Source organism: Macrotis lagotis, chromosome X, assembly GCF_037893015.1.
Source record: "Macrotis lagotis isolate mMagLag1 chromosome X, bilby.v1.9.chrom.fasta, whole genome shotgun sequence".
NCBI classification, from domain to species: Eukaryota; Metazoa; Chordata; class Mammalia; order Peramelemorphia; family Peramelidae; genus Macrotis; species Macrotis lagotis.
In genome coordinates this window covers 485,573,703-485,601,100 of record NC_133666.1, presented here as the reverse complement: position 1 = coordinate 485,601,100, position 27,398 = coordinate 485,573,703, and the positions used below count along the sequence as shown (strand labels likewise).

At 32.8% G+C, this 27,398-nt stretch overlaps 1 protein-coding gene across 1 annotated transcript in view; it reads left to right on the top strand.

The window, feature by feature from the left end:
* Positions 1-27,398, top strand: part of RTTN (rotatin) — a 290,369-nt gene that overhangs the window by 109,010 nt on the left and 153,961 nt on the right. Inside the window, exons 26-32 of the mRNA XM_074202085.1 lie at positions 2,590-2,734; positions 6,001-6,155; positions 12,255-12,474; positions 14,785-14,913; positions 15,383-15,493; positions 19,273-19,431; positions 25,268-25,339. Of these exons, the coding sequence (XP_074058186.1) occupies positions 2,590-2,734; positions 6,001-6,155; positions 12,255-12,474; positions 14,785-14,913; positions 15,383-15,493; positions 19,273-19,431; positions 25,268-25,339 (991 nt within the window). The remainder of the gene's footprint in view (positions 1-2,589; positions 2,735-6,000; positions 6,156-12,254; positions 12,475-14,784; positions 14,914-15,382; positions 15,494-19,272; positions 19,432-25,267; positions 25,340-27,398) is intronic.

Genomic DNA, 27,398 nt, shown 5'->3' with positions numbered 1-27,398 from the left:
TTAATTAATTAGACCTAAGAAAATGTTGGAGAAAATATTAATCATGAAGGTTAAATTTCAAAGTGTGTCATGAAGACATTATTTTAGAACGAGTTGAACATTTACCTGAAATCCTTGCTTATATGCATTATGATTAATTAATCCCTCTTTAAAATGAAAAAATAGACCCTTCTATCTCTACCATTTATTCAATCTTTTCTCCTAGCAAAAAAAAAAATCAGCTTATTATGCCATCTGATACTGTTTATTCAATTTTGCTCCTTTCATACATTACCTCTCTTTTGATTGGTAGGTTGTCAGGCTTCTGAAATCAGATTGGCTGCTGTGGTAATCTTAATTGTTTATATTTGTGAAACATTATGCAATTGTGTGTATATATGTCATATATTCCTATGTGTAAATATATGTTTAATATACATATATACATTCATTTGTGTTTTAGTATATATATGTATGCATGTCATACTTTTTTTGCTCATACTGTTTCTTTGCTTATTCTAAGTAAACAAAAATATCATCCACAAATAGGGATAGTCCTTTTTTCCTATCTTTAGTTAGTCAGGAAGTATTTATTAATGGCTTTATTTGTTAAGTACTATACAAATTACTGGGGCTATAAAAAAGACAAATACCATCTCTACCCTCAAAAAGCATACATTCCAATGAGAAAGACAGTATTGAGTTTAGAATGACATAGAAGGGCAGCTAGGTGGTGCAGTCAATAGAGCACTGGCCCTGTAGTCAGGAGGTCCTGAGTTCAAATCTGACCTCAGACATTTAATAACTACTTAGCTGTGTGACCTTGGGCAAGTCACTTAACCCATAGCCTTACCAAAAAAAACCCTTAAAAAAATGACATGCAGTTGTATTTTGAGTGATAGGGAAGGGTAGTACTACTTTCAAAAGTATTAGAAAACCTAGGAAGAGGAGAGAGTTTTGGGAAAAGATAATGAGTTCTGCTTTGATATGTTAAGTTTGAGATGCCTACAGGACATCCAGGCAAGGTGTCCAAAAGGCCATCGGTAATGACTGATTATAGCTCAGAAGAGAAACTAGGGATGACTATAAATCTGGGAATCAGATTATATTTGAACCTATTGAAGCTGATGCAAACATTGTCTAATATTATAGATTGAAAAGAGAAATGGATTTAAAGACAAAACCTAGATAACTTTAGAGAGGGAAGTTTCAATTGAGTGATGAGATTGTAAGACAACTTGCAAAAGTTTTAAAATGTGATAAGAGAAGTAGAAGAATTGAGTGTAAATAAAGTTCTCAAGGAATTCAGCCATGAAAGGGAGGAGGAAAGATATTAAATGGCAGAGATGATAGGATCAAGAAAGGATTTTTTTTTGAGGTTTTGGAAGATATTGCATATTTGTAGGTTGCATAGTTATAATTTGAAGTTGAAATGTTGAGAGAAGAGATTGAGAGACCATTAACATTTGGGGCTATTGTAGAAGGAATCAACCTTGGTCACAAGAATCGACTTTTACCTTGAGGCAAGAGTGCAGCTAATTGTGGAAGATGACTAAATGGTGTAAGATGAGGAGGAGTGAGAAAACACTGCTCTTGGTGAGTGTTCTAAATTTTTCCAGTGAATTATGAGGTGATGTCCTAAGAAGTAGTTTAGCAGGCTTGAGGGAGAGACAGGAATATTTGGAACAGCTTCTATGGAGAGTAACTTAGCAAATTATTTAGGGGAGGAATTGAATGTTTGCTTTGTTGTAGTAAGAGCTTATGATTAGATAATATAAATCTGTAATGGTTTTGCAATTCTTCATGGTTTTGTGATTTCCTCCAGTTTACTTCAGCATGTGAGTAAGAGGGAGTAATGATGAGAGTAATCCAGGATTTTGTTTTGGCAAGTCGTGATTGAATATAGTATAAGGAGGAAAAGAATTTTTAGTATGGAATTGTATTGATTTTATGAAGGGCCATAATAGGAAAGGGAGATTTGTAGACAGTACGAGGGTGGTAGCCTGAGAAGAAATTGAATGATGGTCACAGTGAAAATGAAGGTCTTGATTAAGGCTTATAAAGCATAGGGAAAGATGGAATGATAAAAAGAATAATGATTATATAAAGAACTATCAGAATTTATGAACAAATAAATGAAACCTTAGTGGATTATATCAGGGTAGGAAGCCAACAGGAGAGCTGTGTCTTATCCCTTATCTTATATCCCTGGCACTGTAGATGTTTTAATTTCCTCATATTTTATTGCCATTGTTAATATCTAGAATTCTGTTAGATAGTAAAAAGGGAAAAGGAAATGTTTTACTCCTGTATTTATTGAATATATTTATATATTTTAATATTTTTGTTAATTATTGTATTTATTATTTCCCATTTGTATGTAATGATAGCTTTTGGTTTTAGAATATACTTTTCATTATTTGGAGTTTTAAAATGTTTCATAAACAGAAAATGATTAATCATTTAACCTCCATTTACTTTAGTATTTTGTATTATGAATTTGTTACATATTATTATTAATTTGCTATTTATATTTTTCATAGATTTGGTGTTTTTTATAATATTAAAACAAAAAAGCAAATGAAACCTGTGATATATTTTGCATTACAGGTTTCTACAAGTACTTCCTGCTTGTCCTGAAGATGAGAAACTTCTGGCTGAAATCATGTGTTTTATAAATAAGTTACTGAGGGAACATAGGAATGTTCCAGTTACAGAATTTCTTGATTGGATTCTGGAAATACTTCTTAAACTTGTAAGATTATGTATATGAAATAATACTTTTTTTAGGTTTGAAGTAATCTCTAAAAATTACTATCAAAATAGTATTGGAACATGAATAGCTTTTGGAATTTTGCTTAATGAGTCTATAGCTTGTGGCATAGTTAATGATCAGGCCCAGAATAATGATTTTTTTGGTTGATTGGTTATTCACTATGTTGAATGATTCTTAATACCAATCACTTACATTTATCTGACTCTTTAAGGTTGTTCAAATCTCCTTTTCTACCATAAACCTATGAAGTAATAGTAAAAGTATTATTTTTATCATTTTATAGATGATCAGCTCAGTTCAGATAGGGAACTTTGTTTCCTCATTGTCACATAGCTGCTAGTCACCGTCAGGGATAGAATGAGAACTCTAGTTGCTGTATTCACTGTTCTCTTTGCCATTACATCTGGAAACATTCTCCAGAATAAATGCATTCTTAAAGATTCTCTCTCTACTATTCCCTGTGCTTATAAAAAATTAGGAAGAAGCATAATGGATTGCTTACAGTTACTACTTCTAGTAATAGTAGCTAGCATTTATATAGTGCTTTAAAGTTTGTAAAGCACTTTACAAATTTTATCTCATTTTATCCTCAACAAGCACGGGAAGTTAAGCACCTAATAATAAAAATAATCTTCATTTTACAGATGAGGCAAGTGAGACAGATAGAGATTAATTGATTTGCCCAGAGTGACACCGATAGTGTCTAAGACCAAATTTGACTTCTTTAAAAAAGGATGATGAAATCTGTAGTTACTTGATAAGCTTATTGTAAGCCACGTATCAAGGACTTTGCAAGCCTTAAAGTCTATATAAATGTCAGCAGCTGTTATTAACAATAAAATATTTAGTGTATTTAAATGCTGATATTTCATTGAGGTGCAAATAGGATGGAGCAGAGATATACCTCCACAAAAATAGGGGAATGGAAAGTTTAAGAAAATAGTGCAGAGGAAGACTAGGATAGGATCTTAGGTTTCAATTCTTGTTATAAAGGATGGAATTAATATAGAGATAAAAAATACAGACACTTCAGCTTGCTTGAAAGTTCCTTCTAGCTCTAAAGTTATGAAGCTGTAGTCCTAAGATCCACATTCTAAGGAACCTGCAAAAAACATCAAACAAAATAAACCGCAAGAAACTGCTAACCTAATAACAATTCCTTTCAAAATTATGTGGAGAAACACAATTTAAAGAAAATAATGTCCATTTTGTTCACTATTTACTGAAGTTAGATTCCTATTTAAACAATTTAATGAAAGGATTTGAATAGTTTATGAGATGTTTAAAAAACTTATCAGCATGAAAATGTTATTTTTATATCTACTGTATAAGCACATTCAAATGTTTATATATAGAAGTAAATTTTAACAAATTTGACAAGTATACAATTAGAAAGACAAAATTCATCATAAAAATTAATTTTTGGAAATTTTGCCATGGTAAAATAAATTTTATTATAATTAAAAAATTTTAAGATATAATTATTTTTTAGCATTTTTATTTTGCATTACTTCAAATCTTCAATTACTTGTTTTTATTGCTTTTTTGATGCTTTGACTATGGTCCTGGAAGTAGGCTTTGTTTTCTTTCAGTTTTGTTTCAGCTTTGTTTTCTTTCAATCTAGCTAAATATGGAGATATTCAAAATCAATAGTTTAGCCAACAATTGATGAATTATTTTATAGCAATACAGGAAACAGACAGAAGTAACAAAATGGACTTCACTCATATGCAGTCCCCTTTCTTCTCTGATAGTAATAGAAAGGAGTAAAACATGATAGGTGCTAAGACATTTTATTTAATTATTTTTATTAAGATGTTTGTACCATTTAATAATACTTGAATATTTTTAATCTCTTGTAGTACATTTAAATGAATGTTCAAAAATTATTCTAAATATTTTAATTGTAAAAATATTCCTTTTTTCTTTTGAGAGTATATAGAATTATAAAATATCCAAGTCTTGCCTGACTTTTTTAGGCTTCATTTTTTCATTCAAAGTTCACTGAGGACGTTGTATAGTTTAATTTTCTTTTTCATCAATGAGTGTGAAATTGAATATGAACAGGAAAAGTGTGCATAAGTAAAATGAGGCATCATTCATTATAGAAATCAGTGTGGTTTTGAGGCCATCAGTGACTCAAGTAGATGGTTTAAATTAGGATTGAATACCAATGTCCAAAGACAAAAACTTCATTTTTGAGTATGCTTGTGATCACTTGGCATCAGTTAGAATAATCTATTTCCTCCTTTGCACTGTACTTGAAAAAAGGTAACTCATTCTGCATTCGTAGAGTATTCTTAATGTTCGTTTATTCTGAATTTTAATATTACAAATTTTAACTTTGTTAAAAACTAAAAAAAAAAATCCAAAAAAGCTTTCTTTACAGATACAAAAAACAAGCAATAAATAGAAAGTCTCTTCTTGTCCTTAATTATCGAAGAGGGCCAAAATGATATCACTAGGTTAGAGACAAGTGACAGTGCATCTGACTATGACTGATCAGACCAACTTGGAATGCCTTACCACAGGTTGGGCACAATTAGTCCATATGAACACCTGGGGTGGAGTCTCTAAACTTGCACATTTCACGTTTCCCTTGAACTACAAATCTCCCTTGCTTATATAGAGTACAGCACCTTTTCTGATGAGGGCATGCCATGCTGGGTGGTCCTGGGCCAGTTACCTTAAGAATATCATTATATTGCTTTTTCTGATCTCTCTGTGAGCACTTGCCCTTTTTAAGTTCTCTATAAAAGTATTTTTGGCAAGTATTTGAACAGTGTGACCAACCCATTGACGTTGTGCTCTCTGTAGTAATGTTTGAATTCTTGACAGTTTAGCTCAAGAAAGGACCTTAGTGTCTGGTATCTTCTGTTGCCAGGTGATCTTCAGAATCTTCATAAGATAATTTAAATGGAGGCAGTTCAATTCCTGGTATGGTGCTAGAAGACTGCCCAGGTTTACAGGGTATACAGCAATCAGTACAGTGGCTCTGGGGACCTTCAGTTTGGTAGGCAGTTGAATTGTTTAGGCAAATTTAGTTTTTCTATTTCATAGAAAAGGAAATTTTAAAGCAGCTTTTAATCTAAAAACATTTTTGACATAAAACTTTTAGCTATATTATACACTAAAAGTCTTTGTGTGTAACTTGGTTGTTTCTGCAAGCGTGAAAAATAGCTGTTGATATAATACCAAAGATCAATTATTGTTTTAAATGTTCATTTCAAAAATTTTACTTTTAGAAACCAAATCCACTCTTAGAGCTCCTTGGACAGTCAGAAACTCAAGAGCAAGAAGAAGCAGCTGATATCCAGACTACTATCAGACAACAGCTACAAAAGGAACTGATGACTTTCTTTAATAACCTACTACTCATATTCATGAATGTTACAGACAGGTAGGTACTGTATTTAAAGATGCCTTCATATTCTTAGAGCTTTAGTAATAAGGTTTTTCAGTCTTTCAAGTGGAGGGAAAGAAAAATTTGTGGCATAGTATTCTATTCCATTGATATGATTGCTTTATATATGCCACAGAGATGGCATATATGTGAAATTTATATTGGAGACTTAGGAGACAAAAACCTTCTAAATCATCTGTCATTTTGTGACTTTGTTTTAGATTTTTCTATAATACTGAAATCTTTTTTATATCTTAGAATCAGTGATTCTTAATATTTTTCAAATGTCTTGAGCAATTAGCAATTTTACTAAAAGACTTTATATTAATTTAAGATATACTTGGCTACATCATTTAGACAGATGGGCTAAACCAGGTTGAAGGTAATTGAGACATCTACATGGTGAATTTGATAGTTGTCATCTTCCAAGCTTGTGAGGACTTCCTTTGCAGAATGGAAAGGTGTGAACAATTTGTTCCAGTGGCCATGAAGGCAGATAAAGCAGGTCCTTTGGAGCATTTAGAGCTTAGTTAGACACTGAAAATGTCAAAATTATCCCCTGCATTCTGAGTCATCACCAGTCCTCTTGCCACTAGAATTCAGTGACTTTGGAAGAGAGAGTGAGACTAAATATCACTTTTACCATTTTACCATTTTTACCTACTTCTAGAGACATCTTCATTCCAAATGTTCATATGTACTGTTTTTTCCTAGGATGTGGTAGAGACTTCCAGTCTTGTATAGGTCATATCAGATACAGTTGGACATCTTAAATTTGGCCCGAACATAATGATGCCATTTTGGTTCTCTTCATGAACAAAGATCAACCACTTGAATTCACAGTTAAATAATTGTCATAAATTTTTACATAGTGATAACAAAAGGAATGAAAAGGAGTATTTCTGTCGTGACATGAACTTGTTCTGTTTATTCAATCAGGAGTATAATATTAGCCTTATCTATGATTAAATAATAATAATTGGAGGCCTTGCTTATTTCTTTTCAGATATAGTTCTTAACAATAATTGGCAGATTTTATTCTTTATAGGAAGAGAGAAATAGTAATGTATAGAATGTGACATATGTGATGATTGTTGTGAGAGCATATCCTCCTGAGAAGAGCAGAAGGGTGAAATTAAGTAACATAGATTTTATTTAATAAACTATATTTCACCTGTCTTGAATGTTAAATAAATTAAATCTTGTTCCCACAGTAGATTTAAAGACCATGGCTTCTATGAAAGGAGAAGGTATGGCTGTCTGGAGATTTATGGCCAGTTAAAATCTTTATAGATCTCATTAGGTTAGCATCTTCTCTTTTACAAATGGACAGTTTGCCTCAGCAATCTACTCTGGATTAGCCAAAGAAGTTAAATATAGAGAAGAAAAAGCACCTCATTATTATTATAAAGAAGGCAAGATGCTATGAACTGTGCTTCAAGGAAGTATCAAGGCTAAAGAAAATATTTTGTTACTTTGCTGAGTATACCATTATGTTTGTGTTTCTCTTAGTAGAAAATAAAAAACCCCATAAAGTACAAACTCATTTTTTCACTTAGAAAATAAAAGGAAGGGCTAGAGAGATTGATTTCTGTTGTCCAAATGAACTTGGAGAGTGGAGTTTTCCTTGAAAGGGCAGAAGTGCTTCAAGGAAGAAACAAGAAAAAGAATGTGGAAACCGAGGAGAATTCTTCACAATGTCATGAAGTTGGATAAATGTGACACGGGAAAAAAAATCTATGGAACATTTGGAACTATGTGATATATGATATTCTCCTCTGAGAAAGTGGACTTCTCTATAAACTGCAACTTTTTTTTACTCTAAGGAAAATCAGTTGACAGGTACAATCAAGTGAAAGATCATCCATTAATGGTCAGAGGAGGAAGAAATTATGATGGTGGTTGGTCGGTCCCGACTCAACCTAGTCAGCTATTTTTTGACTTTCTTTTTGCAAGATTTGATAAAGAACGCTCCCCCCTCCCCAGCTTTAGTTTGGCAAATAATTTGGGTTTGTGGTTTTTGTTTTGTTTTGGTTTGGGTTTTTTTTGCCAGGTAATGGGGTTAAGTGATATGCCCAAGGTCACACGGCTAGGTAATGGTGTCTGAGGCCAAGTTTGAATTAAGGTCCTCCTGACTCCAGGGCTGGTGTTCTATCCATTGCACCATTTAGCTGCCTCCTTGGCAAATGATTCTTGACAAAGATGAGGCAACTAGAAGAAAACTAAAAAAACAATACTGAAGCATCCTAATCAAGTCTGACGTAAAAAAATAGGTGATTTTTTTTTCATTACAACAAATGAATAGGATTCATAATAGGTAGATTTGGGAGATGAAATCAATATTCTGATATGAAAAAATGAGATAATAGAATTTGGTATTTTAGATCATGTCTTCAAATGTAATAATAATGAAATTTATGGCCAGAGATTGAGTAAATATAAAAGAAGTAATTAAAAACATCTTTGCCAAGGATCTTGAGAGTGCAATCAAGATTCCTTAAACTGAAAAGTGAGAGCTGTCTGTACAAAAATGAGCTGCATAGATCTGACAAATCTGGCACCCTAATGATTATAAGCTACAAAATAGGAAGAGAAACAATAGAAATGTTTGGTAACTCTTGGGAGATATTATCAAAGAGAGATATAATCCATCGTTATAAATATCTTTATAGAAATATAATTTGTTAGTAATTAATAATGAATTATAGAGGTCTTAATTCAAGTAGGAAAATTTGACCTAGGGCTTTTATCTAGACATCCCAGCTGTCTTTCAGTTAAAAAAGCAAGAACTAATGAATTTGAGACTTGCTTTAATGGTAATTACATCTCTCAAAAAGTAGGGGAAGCTATGAGGGAGAAAGAACTGCTATTGTAGATTTAATTCTAAATGATAAGAATAGGCTGTTGAAGAAGAAAATACAGAAAAGTTAGAGGGCAAGTCAATGCGCTATTATAGAATTTTTGATTAAAAGAAGTGTTAGTCTGCACATTAGGTTTTAGGAAAAGAGATTTCAGAAACTTCTAAGAGAGAGAGAGAAGGGGAGGGGAGGAGAGGAGAGAGAGAGTATTTAAGCATCCAATGTCTTAAATACTTGAAGGAAAATTTGATCTATAGGAATGGGAAGCTAGGAAAAAAATGATATACTGAACAGAGAAGCTAAAATTATCATGATGTAGAGAGGTGCCTAAAGAGACTTGTAAATTGTATAGTAGGTTTGAGAAATTAATTTTTTTTTAAAAGACCTGTTTAAAAAGTAGAAGAAGAGGCAAGTAACTGATGATGCATACAAAAAAGTAGCATTCTCTTATAGGATGTGTCAGGTGTAGATTCTCAAACTGAACTGAGACATTGGCAATTAGTATTTTAAACAATAAAAACAGGTTTTATTAGTTTTGTTAGGGGCAGAAGGAGTATTAAAGAAGAGATAGAACTATTGCTTAGGGTCAGTAGGGAAAACTGCATAATTTTGAGAAAGTTGAACTACAGTTTCAGGGAGAAAAGAAAAAAATGATTAATAGGAAATTGGAACTAATGTAAGGAGATAATAAGAAAATAGTCTGTATCCTTGGTGAATCTAAGCCACAAAATCTGTAATACTAATAACTTGCTATAATCGCATTGCTAATATTTTATTTAAAATTTTTGTATCAATGTTTATTAGGGAAATTGTTCCATTATTTTCTTTGAATGTTTTGATTCTTCTTTGCTTAAGTATGTTTATGGTATGACACCATATTGGTGTCATAAAAGGAATTTGGCAGAACTCCTATTTTTTAAAATAGTTTATGTAGAATTTCAATTGTTGCAATTAATTTTGCAATTAATTTTTCTTTAAATGTATGGTAGAATTCACTTGTAAATCCATATGGACCTAGAGACTTTTTTAAAGGGAATTTATTGATAGTTTCTTCAATTTCTTTTTTTGAAATGTGATAATTTAAATACTTTATTTCATCTTTTAATCTGGGCTGTTTTTATTTTTGTAAATATTCTTCCATTTCACTCAGGTTATCAAATTTATTGGAATACAGTTGGGCAAAATAGCTCTGAATTATCTATTTTTCTCCTCATTGGTGGTGATTTTACCCCTTTCATTTTCAATACTGGTAATTTTTTTTCTTTATTTTTTAAATCAGATTTACCAAAGGTTTATGTATTTTATTTTCCCCCCATAAAACCCACATAGTTTTATTTATTAGATCAATAGGGTTTTTTTTTTTCACTTTCAATTTTATTAATCTCTCCCCTGATTTTCAGAATTTCTAATTTGGTGTTAATTGGTGATCTTTGATTTGTTCTTTTTCTAGCTTTTTTAATTGCACACCCACTTCATTGATCTATGCTTTTTCTATTTTATTATATAAGCATTTAGAGATATAAAATTTCAACTAAAAACTGCTTGGACTGCATCCAATAAATTTGGTATGCTGTCTCAGTGTTATCATTTCTTGGATAAAGTGATTGATTATTTCTATGATTTTTTTTTTGATCCACTCATTACTTAAAAATTATTATATAGTTTCTAATTAATTTTTAGTTTATTTTTTCATGCCTCTTTATTACATGTAATTTTTATTGCATAATGATCTGAAAAGTATTCATTTATTAGTTCTGCCTCTCTGCATTTGATTAAAGGTTTTTATGCCCTAGTACATAATCAATTTTGGTATAGGTGCCATGTCCTGCAGAGAAAATGGTATATTCTTTTCTATCCCTGTGCAATTTTCTCCAAAGGACTGTCATATCTAAATTTTCTAAGATTTTATTCAACTTCTTAACTTCCTTCTTGCTTATTTTGTGGTTAGATTTATATGGTTCTGAGGGAGGGAGTTTGAGGTTCCCCATTATAGTTTTGCTATCTATGTCTCCTTGTAATTCATTCAGCCTCTCCTCTAAGAATTTTGACTAGGTACTTATATATTTAGCAAAGATATACCAGGACACCCTGAAGGTCTATCTTAAAAACTTTAGAATTGATTATACAGCAATGGGTGATACTGGCACAGGCCTGCTCTCATCAGTGTTGGTACTACGCTGTATGAGGGAGGCAGAATGGAAGTGGCTCAAAGGAAAAGTGACATGTGAGTTTTGAGTAAGCATCCCTGTTGTTCATATGGACTATTTGTCTGACCTCAATGGGTAAATGCAGTATTAAAGTTAAGAAAGAAATATATTAGAGAGATGTTGCAAATGTGAAATCAGTAGTTTTGACTATAGAATGTGTGTCTGTGTGTCTGTGTGTGTGTTTGTGTGTGTGTGTGTGTGTGTGTGTGTGTGTTAAGAAATAAGAAAGAGTGAGAAGTTGAGGATGGAACTTCTGTCACAAGCCTGATTCCAAAATTAACTGAAAAGTTATGCCTAAAATTGAACCTTCTTTCAGTGCAGCTATGGATTGTATTAAAGGGGGGGGGGGTTGAATTGAGGGTGAAAACAATGGGTTTGACTGATGAGTTAGTATTTAGGTTTTGTTATGTTTACTTTTTTCTGTAAATTTTGTTTTGTAATGAGTTATTTCAGTTTTCCTCTTTCCTGAACTATTGAATTTTGAGTGTTCTTGATATTTTGGGTAATTGAAGAAGAGCTTCAGTCTAGGTTGCCTCTTACTTATTTTTCCATTTTCTTATTTTATAACTTCCAGCAAATTTGTTTTATACTGGTAGATTGCTTATAATTTTATTACTGTGCTCTATTTAAGCACTATTTAAAAAATATTTTCTGAGGACATCAATCTATATCCTTTTTTCACTAGAGTTAAAATGAATAACATGATTTTTTGGATGGAAGTCTTTTAATCCTCAAGAGTTCAAGTTTTTAACGTCATAACCATAATATTTACTTTTTATCATTCTATTTAGTGGCAAAAATAAATACTTTTTTCCAACATAAGTATTCCTTTTTTAAAAAACTATTTGACCTATATTTAATTGTATTTTAATGTTTTCTTTAAGGTATTTGTTTTATGAAAGGTATATTTTTGGCATCTTTTTCTACCTTTATGATAACAAATAATTCTGTACAGTTAAGTGGCCCATTAAATTGACTTACGCCTTTGCTGTAGTTGATTTCTACTCCCCCCCCCCCCTTTGTGTACACAGGAAGTTCTTGGAACTTATTTACGTTTTCAAGACACAGCTGGCCCTGAAATTGCTACAGTGCCTAAGAGTAACAGATGCACCTCATTTTTATGGACTACCTTCCCTGGAGAGAACATTACAAGGAATGGTTCATATCACAGCAGTCCCAGGATGGAGTTCTCATTCTACTGTAACTGAGCCATTTTCCATTTGTACAAAATACTTGTCAGGTCTTCTTGAGGTAGCTATGTTTTCTATTACTGTTGTAATTACTGTTTATTATCATTTTGCCTTTTTTTGATATTTGTTATAGGTTTGCTGAGTTTTTAAAAACTTTCACAATAGCTATATGTGTTTGATTATTTCTCTGATAACTTTTAAGGATGTAGAAACTCGAACTTTGAATCTAGTTTTCTTATTCAGGATTGCATATTAATTTGTTACAGATGAAAATGAGAATAAACATTTATAACAGTAGTCATAACCCAGTTCAGTTATCACTTCCAGAAATAGCCTGTGATTTTACCCATTTTTTTAAAAAAGCACCACTTAAATTTTAGAATTCTTTTGCTAGTTTTTAATTTAGTGTTTACTGAAAAACTAGTTGCTTTTTAACATAAATAATAGTATAAATGTTAACAATTTAGTTTAATAGACTTTCAGACTTTAGTTTAACATATAGAATATGAGAAGTGAAGGAGAAATTTGACTATTGAGTTGGTTTCAAGTTTCTAATATTGTTATTTTTTTTTGCTTTCATTATTATATAATCTTTCATTTAAAGTCTAGCCTTCCAATTTGCTCTTAAATTCATTAATGTTTTTGTTTCTTCTTCAGTACATCTAGAATATTCTGATTCAGGATATTCAGAAATTTTTGGTACTGATAGATTCTTTGTTACTCTGTGCTAATCAATAAAAATAGTTCCTTAGTTTGATTACAGTAGATTTAAGTTTTGTTTGAATATTTAGACTTAGGGAAGTCACTTAGGGAAGAACACTGAAAAAAAGAGAAGGATTTCTAAATAATTTTGGGATTCAATTTCAAGTTCAAATTTATTTCTTATTAAAATTTAGTTAAAAATATTATTACAAATCCCTTTGGAGAATTTGTTGGTTTGTTTTTGCAAGGCAATGGGTTAAGTGACTCGCCCAAGGTCACACAGCTAGGTAATTATTAAGTGTCTGAGACCGGATTTGAACTCCAGTTCTCCTAACCCCAGGGCTCATGCTCTATCCACCTAGCTGCTTCCCATTGAAGAATTTCCGACAGAAACAGGAGATACCATGTTGATAAATACCTGAGTAGAGAAAAAAATTTAATCTTGTTAACTTGTGATCACACATGTACTCTATAAATATAGATATTCAGTATTATTAAACTAAGTGATTGTGATTAGACTTTGAGGAATTTAATAGGATTAGTTAAGGCCAAAATCTCTTTAAATTGATACAGTTCACATTCATATTGCACATTAAGGTTTATATAGCATTTTCCTCACAAAAAATGTTTAAGGTATACAGTATAATTGTTATTGTCCTGATTTTAGAGATGGGGAGATTGATCATGTTCCAGGTTATGTGTTTTTCCAAAAGTTACATGTAGTTTTAAGAATTGATATATTAGTAATGTGAAGAGTTGGGCTTACTCTGCTTCCTGGATTAATGTCAGTCTTGCTTCTTTTGTTACTGTTCTGTACCTTGGGTTAAAAAAGTCTGAGTTCAGATTTGGCTTCAGATACTACTAGTCTTACCTTGGATGAGTCACCTAACTTCTCTGTGTCTCAGGTTCCTCATTTATAAAATGGAGATCATTAACACATACCTTCCAAGATTAAATATTTGAAAAGCACCTTGAAAGCCTTAAGGGTGTATTTAAATGCTAGTTAAAGTTATTATTAGATGATCTCTGAGCTCCAACTCTAAAATCTTTGTTTCCATCATATGCTGTATATCTCTCTAAATTCCCAGCAAAGTGCTCTTTGTACACTTTCACCTCACTGAAAATTATAATGACAGGTCATGTTTATATATTTCCTTACATTTTATAAAACACTTTCCTCAGAAAAACATTGTGTTATGGGTAGTACAAGTATTTTATCAGGTGAGAAGACTTGCAGAGACTTGAGATCATATGACTTAGTAAGTGGAGAAGACTGACTTATTCAGTGTTCTTTAAACTATATGTGGTTCATTTTTTCTACTCTCTAAATGACATTTAATATATGTACATTTAAATAGTTATTTGCTTAAATAACTAATTGATGTCATGTTATTTTAACTTAAATGAGAATTGCATTGTGATGGTATGAGGCTTAAGCAATGTGACAAATATAATTTAAATCACAATATCATTAATTTCCCCAAGATTTTGTGAGAGGAAGACACCATGCATCTTTTACCCAAATTCTACAGGAAAAGTACATTTCAAAAGATTATTCTCTCTTATGTGGTCAGGATTTAATTCATTGATAGAGTAAAATTTTGTTTTCTTAGCTTGTATGCCACTCATGGTAAAGCTACCATGTGATTGTTTTATATTTGATTTTTAGGTCATTTCTTCCTTCTATGTGGAGCAGGGAGGAACTGCTATGTCCTTCATGGGAAAGGGTGTCACAAAGAGCACAGTTCTTTGCTTGTTACATTTGTCCCATGAGATGATGAATCAGGCCAATATCATGGTAAGAGACCTTAATGCTGCCCTTAGCTTATCATCTGTACAGTTTGTTTAAAAAATAAAAATGCAGTAAGAATTTTGGTAGATGATTCTTACATGAAAACATCTCTCTTTCCTTTGCCCTTTTATAAAGCAAAATGATTTTCAGTTAGGATATTATTTAGAATTTAGAAATGCTTAAATTAATGAACTTCATTTAAATGTTATTTTTTAAAAGTAATAACTGCATTCAGTAGAACAACTCAGGATTAAATAATTATATTTGGGAAATATGCTTCTAATTTTAATTATAAATCTGAATACCTGCTTTTTAAAAATATTCTAAATGTCTTTTTTTAAAGTGCTGAATATTATCTTTTATCCTTTGTGTTATTTTTTAAAGTAAAATTATTCCATATTCTATTTACTTCATTGTTGGGCATTTTGAAAATTAAGATTTATTAAATTAATTTTCCTTTTTTTTTTAAATGTAGGACTGGATTTCAATGTGGTCCTTGCCTTATGATAGTAACAGTGAGGAACAAAATCTTGCTCAACAGGGACTGGCTTGGTTGATTCCATTATGGGTTGATAGGGATCCAGAGGTTAGTATAAAATTGGAATTTCTATTTTTATGTTTTTGTTTTGTGTGAAAGTATAAAAATGAAAACATTTCAAATAAAGAAATATATCGGTGTCTCTACTTAAATGTAAATATATATATACATATGCATTCATATGTACATACATTATCAATATATGTACACACATGCGCATACACACACACATACACACACACACACACACACACACACACACACACACACACATTAAAGGGATCACACAGTCCTGTAGTGAAACTCCAGCATGCAATCTAATTTATAACAGTCCTTACAGACTTTTTTCTTCATTTTGATTCTCATCTTCATATAGAAGTTATTCTCATTCTACTCTAGGACTGTTTCTTCTCAACTATTACAATTCTGTGGGGGTATTTTCCTCTCTAATCCCTTTTCCAAGATAAGTTTGTTTTTTTGTTTTTGTTGCCCTCTACTTCCTCAGTTTTCTATTCCTGCTATGATTTGTGTAGGAGTCCCACTCTGTGTGGAGGGGTTATTGGTTATTGGAAGACTGGCATACCAGTCCCTGTGGATAAAGCTGTGAATTACTTCAGCTTTTCTGAAAAACATTTGGGAATTGTGAGGAAAAAGTGACTAAAATAACAGTGATCTAGACATATCATTTCTAAGCATTAACACCAAGAAGGTCAAAGATAGAATGTTCCCATGAATATTAGGTTCTCAGCTGCACTTTTGTGGTGGTAAAGAAGTGCTAGCCTAAGGGGCAGCTAGGTGGTGCAGTGGATAGAGCATTGACCCTGGAGTCAGGAGGACCTGAGTTCAAATCCGACCTCAGACACTTACCTAGTTGTGTGAGCTTGGGGAATTCATTTAAGCCTATGGCCTTAAATAAATAAAATTTTTAAAATGTTCAAAAAGAAAAAAAGAAGTACTAGCTAAAGAGGGAATTGATAAACGAGTTGGTAAATGAATGTTAAAGAATATTATTGCACCTTCTGAAAGGAAATCAAACATAAGAAAGTTTAGATGATTTGATGAAGAGAAGCAAAGGAAAGCAATATGTATAACTTCAACAATATAAATGAAGAAAGAAAGTAAACTAGAGCAGTTGTGAAATTATAAAAATCATAGACAGAAACCTTGGCCCTAGAAGAGAGTTGAAAAGATTTATCTCTATTCTTTCTTTAAAAGTGGAGTTTGGAATGTTCCATATACTGTTTGACACATTTGGTGAGTCACTTGGTTTTACTGAATTTTATTTTTTTAAGCAGCTAGGCGGCTCAGTGGATAGAGCACCATCCCTGGAGTCAGGAGGACCTGAGTTCAAATCTGGCCTCGGACATTTAATGATTACCTAGCTGTGTGGCCTTGGGCAAGCCACTTAAATAACCCCATTGCCTTGCAAAAAAAAAAGTCTTTTCTTCAAGTAGTTTATCTTCTTTGGTTTATCAAATAGTGGGCCATTGAATTTGGTTATTATAATTTGTCTTCTGTTTGACTGCTCTACTTTTCAATATTTTAATCATTACCTAATTTTGGGGGGAATTTTTTTAGATTTTTTTGCAAGGCAGATGGGGTTTAGATAATTCTTAAGTGTCTGAGGTCAGATTTGAATTCAGGTACTCCTGACTCCAGGGCCGGTGCTCTATACACTGCACCACCCAGCTGCTCCTCATTACCTAACTTTTTTTGATGCTTATTACTTTATATTACTTTATATATTTGGGGCCATTAAATGCTGTTTCCCCAATATATTTAATTTTTTCCCTTGAGATTTAAGCAACCTCATCTTGCTTGAAATGAATCTTGTAATTGGTAGTTTAAGTATTGCAGTGTATCTATAAATTATTTATATAGTGGGGGCAGTTAGGAGGTATAGTGGATAGAGCTTGAGTCCTGGAGTCAGAAGGACCTGAGTTCGAATTTGTCCTCAGACTCTTAATACTTACTATGTAACCTTGGGCAAGTCACTTAATTCCATTGCCTCACAAAAAACAAAAATGAAAAACCAAAATTATTTATATATTGATGTCATTTTATTACATTGGCATAACTCAACTATGAGCAGCCTTTCTTCTAGTTATTTAAATTCTTCAAATTATAATCGCATAAGCCTTCAGTATGTTGTGGTAATATTGGATCCCAGATGTTGATTGTATTTTGTACTGATTTTGAATATTTCCTTTTTTCTTGTTTCTTCTTTGTTTTTGTTATTGCTATAAGAACTGCTGTTGACTTTTTGGGATTGATTTTATATCTGAGGTTTTAGTTGTTTCTATTTCATTCTTTGTTCATTTACTAGTGTCTTGATTGAAACATAATGAAAGGGTAAATGAGGCAATTCTCCCAACAAGATAACATTTACTAATAGGCCCCTGCTACCTATCAATAAAGGGATCAATTACTAGTTTCCATTTATACCAAAGACCCTGAGCAGATGGACAGCTCCTCTTTTATAAGTTTTGGATAGTGCAGAGCAAATAAAAAAAATAGGATAAATAACATCATTGGATTGGGGCAGTATTATTGGTTACAAAACTGAAGCACAGAAGCAACATGATTAGTTGGAAGTTTGGTAATGGGAGCTAGTAATGACCCTACCCACACATCTACTTCTCTCATTATTTGAGTGTAGCTGCAGTGTTTAGAGAAAAAAGGATTGAACCTTTTGGACAGTAGACTGTATAGACATCCTTGAAGGATAACTTGTTTTCACACACTTCCCCTATGATCAGTTAAATTCCTTGAGGCAAGAATAGATAAGTGATTAGCAAAAGAGCTGAATTTTTAAACTTAATCCAGTATAGACTATTTGAATCAGAGACAAAGAACTATGGCTTAAGCAATTACTGGACAAAAATCAATTAATTGTAAATAGGATATTCTTCCTTGTTTTATTTTCATGTGTGCTATTCAGTATGGCATGTACTGAAGTGGTGGAAAGTGTCTAACATTCATACTAAGTATATTAAGGACATTATTATTCACTATTCATGGGAATGACTTAAAAAATAATAATAGACTCGTTCATGATTCTTGGGAAAATATCCATCAGACAGTTTGTGAAAGTTGTTTTTAGTCATTTATTTTTTTCTAGGTAACACACAGTCTAGTAATTATTTAATATACATTTTTTTTTATTTAAGGCAATGGGGTTAAGTAACTTGCCCAAGGTCACACAGCTAGGCAATTATTAAGTATCTGAGGCTGGATTTGAACTCAGGTACTCCTGACTCCAGGTCTGTTGCTCTACCACTTAGATGCCCCTAACATATATACTTAAATAAAATTTCATTTACATACTCTATTTTCACTTAGTCTGTCAGGAAATATTTATTAAGTTCCTACTGTCTGTGCTCAAGTACTGTACTAAATTCTAGGGATATATTTGCCAAAAAAAAAGTCAGTCTCTATCTTCAAAGAACTTTCAATTTAATGCATGAAGGCATCACACAAAAAAAGAAATCTGCTTGCAGATATTATGGAGAAGACCAAAAGAATGCACTAGATGGAAACTACATAGATACCTAACTTATATACCTACCTTAAATGGAAGTTTTTAGAGGAACTCTCTACTTTGCCCTCCACTTAAAGGTATGAGGTCTGAGTACCATGGTTGATATGATCTTGCCAGGATGAGGAGGTTCCTGAAGGCATGGCCAAGAAGTCCCAAGAGAAATTTTTGATATTAGAATACAAGAATTAGGTTCATAGTTGATCTATTTGACATACCCTAAAACCTGTAGAAATGGATAAAATGGTAAGTTCATTTTAGTTTAACACATTTTTATTTTATTAAATAGGTGAGGTTCACTTCCCTGGCAATAGGAGCAACTCTAACTTCTGATAAAGATGGTTGTATTGCCCTAGCCGATAGTTGTCAAAACATTTCTGGTGGACTTTGGGCCACGGTGGTGAACATTCTCCTAGATCATTCAGAATGTAGTATGGTTCGTAGAGAGGTATGTCACCTATTTTATTTATTTATTATTTGAAAATTTATTCAATGATTTAATCTCATATACAACCCACAAAAATGGAAATTTTTGACTTTTTTTCTTTGAAACATCATTTAAAATTTTGTAGTAGTTGGAATAGTTTTTGTGCTCTATATATTCAGCAGTTCACAATATAGGTAACTTTTTTTGTTGCTTAAAAACTACTATTTTATGCACATTAGAGATTACTGATCCCTCCTGGATCACTGCCTTGTTGTGGTGGAAGGGATTTTGTATAGCTTAATGAAAATAAGTTATGCCAGGCAGGGTTATCCAAGATGGACAAGTCAGAGTGAAGAATTCTGACAAAAAGGGATTCACTGGTGAAAAAAATGGGAAACCATGCTAGTATCTTTGCTAGGAAAACTGTATGGACAGTATTAAGGTGATTAAAGAGATGTCAGAAGATGAAACCCTCAGCTCAGAAGATGTCCAATATGCTAATTGAGAAGAGTGGAGCTTAACTACAAGTAGAACTAACGAAATAGCAAGGCCAAAGCCAAAAGGAAACTCAGCTAATCATGCATCTGCTGACAACAGGAAGATCTGATGTTATAAAGTCATTCATTATAGAGGATTAGAATATTAAAGTAGGAAATCAAAAGGTCATTGGAATAACAGGGAAATTTGGCCTTTGTACAAAATGAAACATGGCAGAGACTAATACAATTTTGTCAAGATAGCTCTCTGGTTATAGTAAACTCTCTTTTTCAGTAGCCCAAAACTTGTCACTATGAGCATTTGATTATATATTTTTTAGCCAAAGGTGGATAACCCTCTACACACTCAACTGAAACAAGACCCAGAACTAACTGTGGCTCAGATTATGAACATATTACAAAATTCATACTTAAATTGTAGAAAGCAGGGAAAATCATTTGACCATATAGGAATGACCTTAGTAAGGAGCATCTCTTGAATGTGATATGTAAGAGATGAATAGATTTTAGATTGTCTGAAGAACTGTGGACAGAGCTTTGCAGTATTGTTCAGGAGGCAGCAAAAAAAAAAAAAACTCCAAAGAAAAAGGAAGAACAAGAAAGCAATGAATTTATCTGATGAGACTTTGCAAATAGCTGAGGAAAGAAGGAAAGGGAAAGGGGAAAAGGAAAGACATACCCAAATGCAGAATTCCAAAGAATAGCAAGTAAAGATTAGGTTTTCTTAAAGGAGCAATGCCAAGAAATAGCACACATTAGAATGAGAAAGACAAGAGAATTCAAGAAAATTAGAAAGTTTCATGATAAAAAGACATGATAAAAAGCAAAAAATGATAGGAATTTAATAGATGTAGAACAGATTAAGAAGAGGTAGCAAGAATACCTCAAAGAATTACATAAGAAATATATTAACATCACTGATAACCATGATATTGTAGTTATTGATCTAGAGCCAGATATTTTAGAGACTAAAGTCAAGAGGGCCTTAGGAAGCTTTACTAACAATAAGACTAGAGGAAGTGCTGGACTTACAGTTCACCTATTTGAAACCCTAAAAGATGATGCTGTTATAGTGCGATACTAAATATGCCAGCATATTTGGAAAACACAACAGTGGCCTAATGAAGGGTTATGCTCATTTCACATGCCAATACGTTTATGTTTGAGATTCTGCAAACTAGGCTTCAGCAATTCATAAACCAAGAATTACCAAAATTGCAGACTGGTTTCAAAGAGCCAGAGGAACTAGAGACCAAATTGCCAAAATTTGCTGGATTATGGAGAAAGCAAGAAAGTTCTGGAAAAACATCTACTTCTGATTTATTGACTATACTAAAAATTTTCCTTGTATGGATCACATCAAAATGTGGCAAGTCCTCAAAGAGATGGGAGTACTATAACATCTTTCATGTCTCCTGAGGAACCTGTATGTATGCCAAGAAGAAAACACAGAATAAAATATGGAACAATAAATTGTTTTAAGAATAGAAAAGGAGTATAACAAAAAAGTATATTGTTATCTTTATTTAACTTATTTAACTTATATGTAGAAATGCATCATGCTAAATGCTGGACTGGATAAATAAAATCCAGAATTAAAATACTGGGAGAAGTACTATCAAATTTAGTTATGCAGATGATAACACGGAATTAAGAAGCCTCTTGATTGGCTCAAAAAAATCACTACAGACAGTAGTTTGTAGGAAATTAAAAGATACTTGCTCCTTGGAAGGAAAGCTTTGACAATCTGGAGAGCATACTAAAAAAGAGAGGCATCTTTGGTCCATATAATCTACACTATGGTTTTTCTAGTGACAGTGTATGGCTATGAGAGTTGAATTAGAAGGAAAACAGAACTCCACAGAAAAAATGCTTCTGAATTGTGGTCCTGGAGAAGACTTTTGAAAATATCTCAGATAGCAAGGATATCAAATAAGTCAATACTGAGAAATTCAGGCTGTACACTGGAAGGTCAAATACTGAAGCTGAAGCTTAAATACTTTGGCAACATAATGAGAAGTGAGGAAGTTAAAAGGAAAAGGGATGTCAGAGGATAAGTTGTATAGATAATATCATGCAAAATAGTAAATGTGATGAACTTGGAGAGACTCTGAGAGATAGCATGGATAGAAGGGCATGGCATCTGTGGTCTGGGATCATGAAGAATTGGACATGACTGAGTAACGAGACAACTGAAGGCTTAAATTGATACATACTCAGTGTTCGTATTACTTTGTCTCTAAAACATGAAGTTGTTTAATGCCTATTAATATAAATCCTCAATCTTGGGAGAATAACATTTGTAGCATTTTGTTAGTCATCACATTTCCTTGAAGATCTTTTTTATTCATTGTAAAAGGTATATATTTTTTGGTAAATCGGGTTTTATTGGTATTTTCTTTTTACATTTCCTAGATTTCTGCCTATATTCCTCTGCCTTTCCCTTCCCAGAGAGCCATCCTTTATAATAAAGAAATTTAAAAAAAAAAGAGAAGAGGAAAAGAAAATCATCAAAATCAAATCAGTACTTAGAAAGAAAAAAAAGTCTGATGTTATATTCAGTATTTGACATCTATGGGGCCCTCACATGTACAAAGGAATGGAAGGAGGTATCTTCTCATTTCGCTTCTGTGGGGCCAACTTTTTTTTATTTTATAATTTCTCAACATTCATTTTCAATTGTTTTGTGGTTGTTCTTTCCACATACATTGATGTTAGTATTGTTTTTCTGGTCCTGCTTGCATCACTTAGCATCATTTTATATAAGATTTTCCATAATTCTCTTTATTCATCATGTTCATCTTACATAGCACAAATATGTATAAAACATAATATTCATGAATGATATTTAGTTATTCCTATGTCATTGGGCAATCTGCCTTGCTGCCATCAAAAATGTTGATTTAATTGTTTTGGTGAATTTGGAGACTTATCAGTGATCTCCTTGGGGTTTATGCCTAATAGTAAAATCTCTTTGTCAAAACAGTTTAACAAAACCATAAAATTATTCAAGTTCTATTGAAAACTGTCCCTGAGTGTGGTAATGTATTTAAACAGATCTTATATTCTTTACATTTTTGATACTTCTTTCCCACTATTTCCAGTAAAAAGAAATATGATTTTTTTGTTACTTAACCATTTTATTACTGTTCATAAAATTATCTGTTTCATGCATTCGTGGTATTAGACTTGGAAGGGATATTAGTCCAGCTCCTTTACTGCTGATGAAACTGAGAGGTTAAGTGAATTGCTGATCACATAGATAATTACCATCAGGATCAAGACAAGTGAGCAGTCTTGATTCTCAGTCCAGTGAATTTTTCATTATACCAGGCTACCTTTTTGTGACTTTTATTGGTTTGACAATGTAGAGTAAAAACAAATGGTATCTTTTTACCAATGCTGATGACTTCCCTCTGTTCATTATTTTCAGTTTATCCTTTGTATATCTTGTTTGTCTATATAATGTCTCCTTCTTTAGACATTATGATCTCCTTTATGACAAGGATTGTCTTTTTTTCTTACTTTGTATCCCCCAGTGACAGTGTCTGGTGCATGTTTTTGTTATGGTTGTTTAATTGTATCTGACTCTTTGTGACTCTGTATGAGGCTTTTTTGGCAAAGATACTAAGTGATTTTTCTTTTCCTTCTCCAGTGAATTAAAGCAAATAGATGTTAAGTTTGACGTTCAAACAAATTAAGACTTTGAATTTAAATCATTCTGACTCCAAACCCAGAGCTCTATCCATCGAGTGACCTAATTGTTGTCAGGGCAACGGAGACAGTCTCTGTCTGACACTTTGTAAGAATTTACTAAGTACTAGTTAATTGAGTGACAGGATATAGGCTGAATGTATGTGAGTTCACTGAATCATCACAGTATCAAAAGCTGGGATCTTTGAGATCACTGAGTTTGACCGTCTCACTACATAATTTCCAATACTTAGGTCCTCGGGAAGTTAATTGGCTTTTTTCAAGGTCACATTGGAATTGGTATTTGAATTCAAGTCTTCTGACCCCCAAATCAGCAATCTTTCCAGTACACCAAGCTGCTTCCATATTTTAGAAGTGTCAGCTTATAACTGATTCTAAATCTAGCTAATTTCCACTGAAACCATGCATATTTCAGTACATTTCATTAAAGAAAAGATTCCATTCCTCTTGCAGATTTGGTTAATTTTTTTAGATTGTCCATTCAGGAAAATTATGAAGATATCCATCTGACTTCCTTTCCTTCCTTCCTTCCTTCCTTCCTTCCTTCCTTCCTTCCTTCCTTCCTTCCTTCCTTCCTTCCCTCCCTCCCTCCCTCCCTCCCTCCCCCTCCCTCCCTTCCTTTCCTTTCCTCCCCTCCCCCTCCCCTCCTCTCCCTCCATTCTTTGTTTGTATAGATGTTCAGGCCCAGACTTGGAAATTAGAATTAAATGGGGCACTAATAGGGAATTTGACTAATAGCATAGATAAAATATTTAGCAATGATTCAGCATTGGTTCAGATGATACAGGCCTCTGTTTCCTCATTTGCCATGGTGACAAAAAAAAATATGTCAAGCCTGAGAAACCTCAATTTCTCATATCTTGGTATCCAATAAACTGTCAACTGGCTGAGCTTTAGTCTTTTGGACCAATTCCTTGCCTATCATTAAAAGTTAACCTTGCTTATATGGAATATATGTTATTCGTTTCAGAATGGTGAATGCGGTCATTCCTTTGAAAATAAATTCTTTGTGTACCTAAACGTACTTGTGATAATAATAACAAATTCTGTATTTGGAAGGTTGCTCACGTTTTTATGTTCTTACATTTCAGAACTATTTGATCATAGAGATTTTTATGAACTTTTAGATCTTTATTTTCGAATTTTACATCCTTTTTTTAGCTTGTTATTATCTTAATTATTTTTTCTGGGATAAATATTAAGATTAGTTTACATCTTTTGAGTCACACATCCACTAATGAGAGGTGATAAAATGCTATTTTAATTTTGACTACATTCACTGAGTAAATTTTAGAGTGTATTATGTTAAATTTGTTTCATGTTCCATATTTGAAGTAAAGTATTTATTAAGAGGACCTTTTTAATGCATAGATTGTAATTTGACTTTAGATGATTGACCTAAATGATTCTTAGTGGAGACAATTTATATTTTTTCATTTATTGTTTTGATCTTAAAAGAAGAAAAGGAAATTGGCTGAGAAAAATATTTGTTTTCTTTTTTAGGTCATTATCTTATCTAATGAAATTGACATAATTATCAGGGTTTTTGATGATCATGAGCTATAGGTTAAAAACTTCATTTGCAATTGATCTATGATAACCACAATGGCAAGATGGTAGTGTTGATATTTTCTTCATTTTTTTAGGCTGCATTTATTCTTCAGAACTTATTGGTGATTCCATTGCCTACAGATGACAAACCTGATTATTCTTGGCATGTGAGTAACTATTAAAAACATATTGATGTGTCTAATGAGTAAAAAATTTTCAGCAGTTTTTTGTTTCATTATAAATTTAAAATATTCACTTTTATGAAGACTTTCAAAAAATAGATTCAGGTAAAGTAATAATGAGCTAATTATTCTAGCTTTTTGATTGGCAAGATCTCTCTGAAGTACTTAGCAACCAAAAGGAAAAATTCAAAAATAATTTTGTTTATAATGAAATTAGTATTGCTAGTAAACTTGTTTGCATTCCTTTTTCTGAATATAATAGTTTGGTGTTGGGTTCTCGTTAGATTGGTTAGATCATGGTCTAGATTTTAGTTCACCTTTAATATAGCGATTAAGACTGCTAGGTATTTTTGGGAATAAAAAACTAAAAATAATGCAAAGACCTTGCTCTCTTTAAAAAAAGCAAATTACATTTTTGTCTTTTTTTACTTATTCAAATGGTACTTTTTCTTCAAGGTCCATCTCAGTCTTGATTTTATCTTTTTCTCTATACTTTTTGCTAAGTACTGGGGACACAAAAATACAAATGAAATAATTTCTACACTCGGCAAACTTACTTTCTAGTATGGTAATAAAACATGAACATAAGTAACAAGTAACAAGGAGAATTGAGAAAGATAATAGATATTGTCTTCAATGACAATATAGAACCTCAGCTGAGTCTTGAAGAAAGAGAAGAAATTTAGATATGAGGCTGAGGAGGGAAATGCATTCCAGCCATGGCTGCTGACTTGTGAGAATGTTCAAAGACAGGAGCTATTGCGATGAATGCAGCAAATGCATTTTGTTCTTTAGTAGTTTTTAATTGTATCTGACTCTTTGTAATCTCTTTTTTGGGGATTCTTGTTAAAGACAATAGTTTGCCATTTCATTCTCCAGCTCATTTTATAGATGAAGAAACTAAGACAAACAGGTTTTAGGGTCATACAGCTAGTAAGTGGATTTGTGTTGTGGCTTGCTTCCTTGGGGCCCACAGTAGTGACTTCCCTCCCGGAGGGGAGCTGAGAATAAGGAGTCAAGCCACTATTGCCTTATGCCTCCAGCTCAATTTTATTACTGCTTAGCTATTACATATATACTGTTAGGTCTTCCGGGGTAGAACAAAGAATAATGAGGTAATTGGGGGGATGAAAGCAGGGTGTACGTGCAGCATCTTGCATTACAGGATGGGGGGGTACGTTAGGGAGGAGGTGATAAGGCACAGCTGTGTCTAGTGCCTTTGGTCAGTGGGGCAGAATGTCCAACTCCCAAGGACTCCAGGTTCTAAGGACTCTGGCACACCTTTATCTCTAAGGGCAGCTTGCCAGCTCCTGAGATTGTCCAGGTGGCGGTTTACTTGGAAATGATTTGTGTCATGGCTGTTAGAATAGCCTGTGTACCCACAGATTTGAACTCTCTTCTTCCTCACTCTAGTCCTGACACTGTACTGTCTAGCTTTACCTGAGTTCAAATGTCATCTGAGACATTTGGTAGTTGTTTGGCTCTGAGCTGTCTCATTTTCCTCATCTATAAAATGAGGATAATAATATCACCCCCCCCCCCCCCCCCATGGTAGTTGTCAGGATATTCATGACACCATTTGGAGTTTTCTTTGCAAAGATACTAGAGTGATTTGCCATTTTCTTCTCTGTCTCATTTTACAGATTAGGAAACTGAGATTATCAAGGTCACACAGCTAGATGTCTGAGAACAGATTTGAATTTGGGTCTGGTACTCTATTCACTATGCCACATGCCGCAATTATCATTGTCCTTTTCTCCAAATGCTATTATTAGGTCTGTGTTACTCCTCAGTCTTAAAGCAAGATCTTTAAGGACCAAAAACATTATTTCTTCTTTAAATTGCTGAATATGTAAGGATAATTTATTTTGATATTTCTTATGTTTACTTTTGTAAACCATTAAGAAGAGCCAAGGGATATTTTGCTGTATCTCTACTTTCCTTCTTAAGTTCCTTTCACACCCATTTTACTGATTTCTCATCCACATTGGGAATGAGGTTAGTCAAAGTTTCCTCTAACAGGCTGAAAGAGCTCCTCAAATGT